Raw genomic sequence first — 10371 nt, 5'->3', positions numbered from 1 at the left:
CAAGAGGGCGATAGCTGATACAGAGTTGCGCAAGGAACTCTTCCGGTCGACCCCTAAAACTCTGGTGGATGCTATAGGGCTTGCTGAGAATGTGGAGTCATTCTGCAAGACAGAACAGACCAGGGGTCGTGGGAAGCAGGTTGGCTATAGTAGAATAGCGACTGAAGAGAGAGACTACTCACCCAGAGATCCTGAAGTGAGTGAGTTGATTGCGCGTGTGAGCGAGATGGAGCGTGACTTGAGGTCAGTAAAGCAAGCCAGACCCGAAGTTGCCTCTGGTAGGGTAGAGAGGAGCGATAGTCTTGGATACCAGAGTCAAGATGAGATGGTGAGGGTCTTGCTAGAGAAGGTGGAAGGAATGGAGAAGACGATGAGTGGCGTGAGCCAAGGTCCAGTTAATAAGGGTCCTCGGCCATCTCCTGCAGCAAAGGCACAGCAACCACCGCCAAATGGTAGAGTGAGTCCGCGTCCTCCAGCTCGTCAAGACTCCCCACGGAGATGCTTCAAATGTGGAGAGCCAGGGCATATGCAGAGGTCCTGTCCACAGCTAGCTGGTGGAAGGGTAGACCAGTGGAGTGAGTGTCGCAATTGTGGAGGCCGTGATCATATTTGGTGGCAATGTGAACGCCTGTTGGCATGTTTTGAGTGTCATCAGGAAGGACACATGTACCGGAATTGTCCTGCAAGATGGCAGGGAAACGAAACGAGGCCAAACCAATGGTCCTGGGGGAGGCCACCTATGAGGAGGGACCAAGGCTGGAGACCGAACCAAATTGCGAGACAGGGGAACAATCAGAGTCAGACACCGGGGAGACCGAACTTCTCACGGACATAAGAGAATTCGCCTTGGGGATAGGGGAGAATGAGCCTGGGGAAATAAAGGATCTATGGGTTTCAACTGTCATACAGGGAGAGAGAGTAATGCTTTGTGTTGATTCAGGGCCTCCAAAGTAACATTAACACCAGAGCAGTACCGTCAGATCCCGCAGGCGAGACGACCACCATTGAAAGAAGAGAAAGTATACTTGAGACAGGCTGATGGGTCTAGAGTGCAGATAATGGGATCAGCCTATATGGAAGTGCAAGTTGGTAGTCATGTTGAGAGTGTGCCAGTATACGTTGCACAAGTCAGCGATAACTTGCTGGGAACGAATTTTCTGAGGAAGTGCGGAGCTAAGATAGATTTTGATAGTCTGCAGCTGATAATTCGTGGCGAGAGAGTGGATTGTCGCACAAAAGATGACAAACCACTGTATTCAAAGCTGGTTACGTCATCAGAGATTCGTATACCTGCAGAACATGAAATGGTGATCCCTGCATGCCTGGCTGGTAACAGGAGAGGTAGCATGATGTGCTTGGTGGAACCCATAGATCAGGGGATAGAAGATGATGACTTGATGGTAGCCCGAGCCGTAGTAGACGCTAGCTCGGAAACCATACCAGTGAGAATCATGAATTTGGGCTCAGAAGAAAAGGTGCTTAAGGCGGGAAAGGTAGGTGCCCGTTTGCTCCAGATGGAGGAAGAAGATGTGGAAGTTGAATGCGAACAGTCGGTACGCAGATGTGAAGAAGTGGGAGCAGGAGTGGAACTTCCAGAGCATCTAAAAGAGGTGTATGAGCGATGTGCCACTGATTTAGAACCTGAGGGGAAGAGACAGATCTTCGAGTTGCTTGTCAAGTATCAGGACATATTCTCGAGGGGCGAGTATGACATAGGGCGTACCAAGTTAGTCCAGCATAGCATTGACACACAGGGTGCCCAGCCTATTAGACAGCCATTGCGACGCTCTTCACCTGAGCAGAGGACAGAAGTTGAGAGACAGGTGGCTGAGTTATTGGACAAGGGTCTGATACAACCTTCTGATAGTCCATGGGCAAGTCCGGTGGTTCTTGTGAAGAAGAAGGATGGGTCAAAGAGGCTGTGTTTGGATTATAGGAAATTGAACGAAGCTTCCGTCAAAGCGCTTATCGCTTCCGCGGATTGACGACTCGCTCGATGCGCTAGGAGAGGCGAAGTTCTTTTCTACTTTGGACCTTGCGTCAGGCTACTGGCAAGTAGAGCTGGACGAAGATGCCCGTGACAAGTCTGCATTCAGGACAACAAGTGGCCTGTATTCCTGGAATGTACTTCCCTTTGGGCTGTGTAACGCACCTGCCACATTCGAGAGGTTGATGGACAATGTGCTGGCAGGTTTGCGTTGGGAAGCGTTGCTGGTCTACCTAGATGACGTCATTGTATTTGGCCGTACAATTGAAGAGTCCCTGACAAGGCTGTCCTCAGTGTTTGACAGATTTGGGAGTGCCGGGCTGAAGGTCAAGCCAAGCAAATGTTCCCTACTGCAGAAAGAGGTCCGGTATTTGGGGCATATTGTGTCCGAGAAGGGGATACACACCGACCCAGACAAGATAGAAGCCGTGAAGGACTGGCCGACGCCAGTTACACAGACACAGGTCCGTAGCTTCCTGGGACTAGCGTCGTATTATCGGCGATTCATACGTGATTTTGCTGATACGGCTGCACCATTGCACAAGTTGACAGAGAAAAGTGCAAAGTTCCAGTGGAATGAAGATTGTGAGGAAGCCTTTGGCACATTGAAGGAAGCATTGATAACGGCACCAGTTCTTGCTTACCCTAAATCAGCAGGACAGTACATCCTGGACACAGACGCAAGTAATTTTGCAATCGGGTGTGTATTGTCACAAGAGCAAGAAGGAGAGGAGAAGGTGATTGCATATGGTAGCAAGTCACTGAAGAGAGCTGAGAGGAACTACTGTGTGACGAGGCGAGAGCTGCTAGCGATTGTGGAGTTCTTGAAGAAGTACAGACATTACTTGGGAGGGGGCCAAGTGAAGGTGAGGACAGATCACAGCTCCTTAAGGTGGTTGTCGAACTTCAAGAATCCGGAAGGCCAACTCGCCAGGTGGTTGGAAGTTGTGCAAAGCTTCGATCTCTGCCTTGAGTATCGCCCTGGTAGGCGTCATCAGAATGCAGATGGGTTGTCCAGGCGCCCATGTAAACAGTGTGGTCGATGGGAAGGGCAGATGGCCAAAGAGGCAGAAGAAAGCCAAAGACAGGAGGCAGAAGTTGAGGAGGCTGAGTTAATAGAAACAAATGAGATTCCTATGGCCACAAATGAAATTGGGACCCAGACAGAGCCAGAACTCGAGCTGGAAAGTCGTGAGGGGGCTGAAATTGCCCAAGTCAGCACTGAAAACGAGTATAGTAGCGGTGGAGAGCACACTCTTGAGGTTGAAGGAGTTGGTGTTATGCTGGACACACCAGTGACAGAAGCAGCAGAGAACAGTGACACTGAAGTATGGCTAAGGCATATCACTACCATGCCTGAAGTTTCACTGATATCTATCCGAGAAGCTCAGATGGCTGATGAGACTATGTCACCCATTATAGTGTTGAAGGAATCTGGGGGTGAACGACCCAAATGGGAAGAAGTTGCACATCAGTCGGCTGCATTAAAGACATACTGGGGCCAGTGGGACATGTTGACGGTGAAAGAGGGCGTCCTTCTGAAGCGATGGGAAAGTGACGATGGCAAAGAATTCAAATGGCTACTAGTGCTTCCGAAGTCACTAAGGAGGAAGGCACTTGATGCACTGCATGCATCGAAGACTGCAGGCCATTTGGGTCGAGAGAAAACTTTACCAAGGCTGCGAGAACGGTACTACTGGGTTGGTATGAGTGCTGATGTCAGAGTTTATGTGCGGCAGTGCGTAGACTGTGCCCGTAAGAAGAACCCTCCGTGCAAACGTCGAGCCCCGTTGCAGCAAACCCGTGTTGGAGCCCCCCTAGAGCGAGTGGCAATCGATGTCCTAGGGCCCCTTACAGAGACTCACCAAGGAAACTCATATGTCCTTGTGGTAGGGGATTACTGGACTAAATGGATGGAGGCATACGCCATACCTGACCAGCGTGCTGAGACAGTAGCAAACAAATTAGTGCATGAATTTGTGTGCCGGTTTGGAGTTCCCCTAGAACTGCACTCAGACCAAGGGAGGAACTTCGAGTCAGAGGTTTTCAGCGAAATGTGCAAGATACTGGGCATCACCAAGACCAGAACTACCCCTTATAACCCGAAGTCTGATGGTTTAGTGGAGAGGTACAATCGTACCATAACCAATGCAGTGTCGCTGATGTTGTTGCCACTACAAGACCAGAAGGAGTGGGACAAGTGTCTACCCTATGTGGGCTTTGCATATAGATCAAGTGTCCAAGCATCTACCGGTGAAAGCCCTAATATGATGATGTTAGGACGTGAAGTATCTGCCCCAGTTGACCTAGTGTTTGGTGCCGTGCCTGGAGAAGGAGAATGTGCAACTGACTATGCAGAAGAGTTGAGAGAGAGAATGAGAGGTGTACACGAAAGGGCTAGGCATGCTCTTGAAGCGAGTAGTAGGCGCCAGAAGCGGAACTATGACCGTCGAACACGAGATCCTATCTATAAGGAGGGTCAGTTTGTGTGGCTGTTTGATGTCAAGAGGAGACCTGGCTTGTCAAAGAAACTCACCCTGCCATGGGAAGGTCCCTACCTAGTGGTGACAGCATTATCAGATGTCACTTTCCGCATACAGAAGACGGCCAGAAGTAAACCAAAGGTTGTGCATGCGGACCGCCTCAAACCCTATGAAGGACCAGAGCTAGAACCATGGGTCTTCGAAGCTCCAGTCCCGGCAGAGAAACAGTCTGAGTTGGAGACTGATGTGTTGCCAGAGGTGGAAGAATCAGTGGGAGCACCAAGGCCAGATGGTCATGTAGCTAATGGGACCGAACCTGTAGAGAGTCAAGGAACTGATGATAAGGACTCAAGTACGGAACAGGGCACAGAGAGGCCAAGTATCATAAGGAAACGTCCAATGAGGGCGGAAGAGAAAAGAGAGTCCAGTTCGATCCAGAGGTAGCAGTGCGACACATCCCAAGATGGGGAAAAGGCAATAAAGTTCCAGGAAGTGGGCGTATGGTGAATCGGGTTGGAGACATAGGAGAACATAAAGAAGCAGCTAATGCTAATGACACATATGGACCCCAGCTGTGGGTGGGACGTCGGAATCCAAGCCGAGTCAGACAGAGACCCATTAGGTACCGTTAGCCTAAGAGTAAACCAGGAGAGATTATTGTAAAGTATTAATCCCTTGTATTTTCTTATATTGCAGAAATCGACATGGCTTCTAATAGAGCAAGAGTGGATGAAGAATGGGAGAAGGAAAAGGAACGATGGCGAGAAGATTTCCGCCGTGAGTACCAAGTATGGGAGAGAGAATTAAGAGAGAGGGAGAGAAGAATGAGTCAGGCGGAAGGGTACTATCAGCACTGGATGGAAATGAGGAGACGGGAACGTTGGCAGTGGGAGATGGAGTTAATGGAAAGAGAACGGAGGGTCAGTGCGCAGGAAAACGAGTTGGGTATGCTGGAGCGGAAATTAGAAAGAGCAGAAAGGAAGTTAAAGAAACAGCAAGAGCGGGTAGAAAGGAAGGAACATGAGAAGCGACAATTGGACAGGAAGATCGAGGAGGCAGAGGAAGAGATACAGAGACTAGAAGAGCTCGAGCGGCAAATCATGGACCAAGAAAGAAAAGAGAAGGAGGAAGGAGAGTATCGACAGAGTCTAGAAGAATGGTCGCAGCTAGGAGCTGAAGAAGACTAGAGATCTGCTGCCATCCGAAGACCGACTCCATGTTAGACAAAGGAACTTGTTGGCTTCAGGCATGCCAGATGATCAAGCTGACTACCATTGCCAGGAACTTGTTGGCTTCAGGCATGCCAGATGATTAAGCTGACTACCATTGCCATGACTGAGCCGGGAGGACCATAGGACGCTATATTTAAAAATGTTGTAGAGTAAATTGTGTATATATATGTGCAGTGTAAGACAATTTCGAACCCCGTTAATGTTTCAAAGATCACATTTTGACGGAGCGTCAATAATGTTAGGAGGGGGCTGTGTGACGGGATTCGAAATATTAAATATTATTATTTAGTATCCTTTTAATTTTATTATCCAAATCACGAAGTGCGCCTTTTTAAAGGCGAATTTTCGTTTTGCATTACGTCATTATCAATCAATCAATTAACTGGTAATACGCCTCGCTGATTGGCTGCTTACCACGCGGTCTCGCTGGAGTGGAAATTTCCCCACTCCGGTGATGATCGTTCTAGATTCTGGTGTGGCGTATTCTAGCATGTTAATTTGGCCCGGGTTTACCAATCAGATTGTTGCCGTTGTGTAGCGTGCTATTGGTGGTACGGCAACTTGTGTTTACTGTTACCTGCTGCCCGGTTGTTGTGACGCGTGAGACAGCCTGCTGGCCAGATTGAAAGCTAGTGTTGATCAATATGTGAGCTGGTATTACTTTGTGGAGATAAAGTATATTTTGGAAGCCGTAGTATGTAATACAGATAAGACAAGTGCCACGAATAAATCAGTATACATTGTTGAAGTAAAACAAGATATCACTGTAGTTTCTTTGAGGTCCATCACAGACTCCTCCAGTGCATAGCCGGATTCTAGCTCCGGCAAGCCCACCTATAAAACCACTTGCTAAGTACCTAGCCGCTCGGTCCCGTCACACGTATATAAAGGCATGAGATGACATGCATAAAAACAGAGACAATTATGTATCTGATTTGAACGAGATACCTTTACTTTAAGCTCCAGACCAGTTACTCTCCAAATGTACACCGAGTGGAAAGAGTGGAAAATGAGTGAAATGGAGGACAACCCCTTGAGTGGAAAAATTCACTCTAAAAGGATTGAAAAAGAAGTCTATAATATGCTCTCAAAATTGTGAATATTGCCTAAAGAAAATGTACTTTATTTAATTTTAGAGTGTTTTCCACTCACATGCTCGAAATGGGTTGTCCTTCATTCAACTCCTTGAAAGAGTGGAAATTCACTCTTTTTTACGTTTAGAGAGTAAGAACTGCTGACTTTAATACCATACCTGAACTATTATGTGTATGCTGCTTTTAAAATATGACTGCTTAATTACTTCATGTCCTCGGAATCTCAGCAAGCAGAACCAGAGCACAACATGATATTCCAGTGATATTCCATACTATATCTTACACTCAAGTCGAAAATCCTGCCATACAATAACTGTTACAATCACTTTGTACACCAAGGGCAAAGGTTACTATGAACATTTCTTCGTTGTTAGGGCAACACAGATGAATTATAACTTTTCCAATATATAATAATTGTGTTTGAAATAAGAGCTGACTATCACTACACTTCACCAGGGACCATATCCAACTTCCTTAAAGATTTCAGTGAGAACTACAGCTGAAGCTGATTTGTAAATTTTAGGAAGAAGATGCTGAACATTGCTTCCAGCACCCTAAGTTCCAGGGTAGAAGAACTTTCATCTTTTCCAGAACTTTGTACCAGTGGAAAATGATGAGTTGAACAAAAACAAGACAACTCTAAAGGTCCGTTCATACTACCACCGCATTTGCACTTACTAGTATATTGATATGTTCATCAATAATATATTGACATTGATATAATGTTATTATGCATGTTTAATCTTTCAAAGAATTGAGATCTATACTAGGCCTATGTCACAGACATGCCTTATGGAAACAATGTTCCATTCTTACAGGAGGGGGCATGTGAAGTGTCATGTTTCATTTCCCCCGAGTTACAGCCCCATTGGAGCAACCTTGAATTTGACCTGAGCTTTTACCTCAGATGACCTTCATGGCTTCATACTACCCAGCAGGATCATCACCCCCTCCACCACCACCACCACCACACCACCACCATCATCACCACCACCAGTTAAGGACTTTATTTTTCCGTATTCATATTATAATGGGAAACAGATCATTATATCTTTTTGGCCAAAGAAACATATAAATATATCGATGTGGCAAAAAAATGTACTACCTGTGTTTCCAGAAATGAATTATTACCCACTCGCCGACACCCAATCCAATCATGTTCAGACAGGATAGAATCCTTGAGAATTGTGATTCCTTATTCCTATGTCCACACTACTACATGTAGAAATCCTCAAATTTTGCCCCAGTCAGCTTTGGAATTGCAAAGGGAAGCTAAATATGTCCAGACATGCACAAACTCAACATTCATCACAAGTTTACCCCAACTGGGCACTCTACTCAAGGTAAATAGGCCTGCCCATTTGCTCGAGTTGAATACTATACCCCAATGTCTGAACACACCTTAAATTGCACTTTGTGGCTGTGATTACCCAAGTATACAGGTGTCAGGGATGATCTCCAGCAATAGCCAGCGGTGCTTCATATCTACAAGGTGTCCTGAGGTGTCTAAATGTTAGCAAAAATGGCTTAATTACTTCAAATATGCACTTTAACGAGTGGCTATTACAAAAATTAACATTTCTCCCCAAACACTGGTCAATGGGCCATGCATCAGTGCAAATGGCATCAACGTACTATGCTGCATGTAGCAGATATAAATTTTGAAGCTTTTTAGACTTGTACCGGAAATGACCCTTAATGAACTTTAACCCCAATTCTGTGTGCAACCTTTAGACACTGGGTATAGCCGATGCTATATGTGGAAGTAATATATTGTACTATGTAATTTGTGGCACAAGAAGCATTTTACAGGTATTTTGTTTTATACCGGTAACGCCCCTTAATGACCTTTTGACCCCAATTTTGTGTGCAACCTATAAACAGTGGATATAGCAGATGCTTATGTGCAAGTGACGTCATTGTAGGATGTTGCATGTAGGAGGAAAAGCACTTTTAGCTCAAATCACATTTATGGCCTATTTGACCCCTCTGTAACGTTTAACCCATTCAAAGTCACGTGACATGTATGGTCGTGGTCAATGATGGTTGTGGCCAAGTTAGGTCAAAATCGGTCAAAGCATGTCTGAGCTGGAGCAAAAAATGTGTATTTTGTTGCCAGAATTTGGTGACCGATTAGGAAAACAATCCCTAGCCGGGAGAGACCCGGCTAGGTAAGAACTAGTGGCAAATGGTGGTCATAGACCACAAACCTAGCTGGGGCGTGTTGGTGTTGTGGAGGTATCTGACCCCTGCAAAATGTTCCAAAAATGTTTTGTTCCCCTGGTCATGAGGTTTGTTGTCACCGAGTTTGAGTCCGCATTCCTTACAGGTGTCCAGAAAATGCAATTTTGATATTTGACCCCAGATGACCTTTGACCTGACCCCTGCAAAATGTTCCAAATATGTTTCCCTTGTCATCAAGTTTGTTGTCACCAAGTTTGAGCCCCGTACCCCTTACAGATGTCCAGAAAATACATTTAGAAGATTTGACCTCTGCATGACCTTTGACCTGACCCCTGCAAAATGTTTCCCTGATCATGAGATATGTTGTCACAGAGTTTGGGCCCCATAATCCTTACAGATATCCAGAAAATGAAATTAATAAAATTTGACCCCAGATAACCTTTGACCTGACTCCTGCAAAGTGTTCCAAAATGTCCCCCTGATCATTAAGTTTGTTGTCACCAAGTCTGAGCCCCGTACTCCTTACAGATGTCCAGGAAATTCATTTCTAAAATTTGACCTCTGCATGACCTTTGACCTGACCCGTGCAAATTGTTCAACTGGTCATGAGATTTGTTGTCACCGAGTTTGAGCCCCATACCCCTTACAGATGTCCAGATAATGCAATTGTAAGATTTTGCCCCTTTAATGACCTTTGACCCCAATTCTGTATGCAAGTTCTAGGCGTGGGGTATAGCCGATGCATATATGCAAATGACATCATTGTACTATATAATATGTGGCAGAAGAAGCATTTTGAAGGTATTTGGTTAAATACAGGAAATGCCCCCTTAATGACCATTTACCCCAATTCTGTTTAGACCCTATGGGCGCTGGATATAGCCGATACATATGTGCAAGTGACGTAATTGTAGGGTGTAACATGTAGGAGGAGAAGCATTTTCAAATTTATTGCCAGAAAGAAGAAGAAGGAAAGAAGAAAGATCCGATAGCAAAACAGTACCTAGCTCGGGGGGTTGAAAACCCCCAGCTAGGTAACTAGTGGCAAATGGTGGTCATAGACCACAAACCTAGCTGGGGCATGTTGGTGTTGTGGAGGTATCTGACCCCTACAACATGTTCCAAAAATGCTCCCCTGGTCATGGGGTTTGTTTTCACCGAGTTTGAGTCCCGTACTCCTAACAGATGTCCAAAAAATTCAATTCTAAGATTTGACCCCAGATGACCTTTTGACCTGACCTATACATGATGTTCCATAATGTTCCCCTGGTCTTGAGGTTTGTTGTCACCATGTTTGAGCCCCGTACCTCTTACAGATATCCAGAAAATGAAATTCTACGATTTGACCCCAGATGACCTTTGACATGACCCTTGCACAGTGTTCCAAAATG

The 10371-nt window shown here is 45.8% G+C and overlaps 1 protein-coding gene across 1 annotated transcript; it reads left to right on the top strand.

The window, feature by feature from the left end:
- Positions 1-5170: 5170 nt before the first annotated feature.
- On the top strand, positions 5171-6454 carry LOC140142524 (uncharacterized). Its single transcript, XM_072164518.1, has one exon. It carries the CDS (start codon positions 5175-5177, stop codon positions 5655-5657), a length of 483 nt encoding a protein of 160 aa, XP_072020619.1. The 5' UTR covers positions 5171-5174; the 3' UTR covers positions 5658-6454.
- Positions 6455-10371: the final 3917 nt, after the last annotated feature.

The sequence above is a fragment of the Amphiura filiformis genome, chromosome 20, assembly GCF_039555335.1.
Source record: "Amphiura filiformis chromosome 20, Afil_fr2py, whole genome shotgun sequence".
Lineage (NCBI taxonomy): Eukaryota > Metazoa > Echinodermata > Ophiuroidea > Amphilepidida > Amphiuridae > Amphiura > Amphiura filiformis.
The sequence above is the reverse complement of the archived record's forward strand: the minus strand, read 5'-3'. Positions and strand labels throughout refer to the sequence as shown.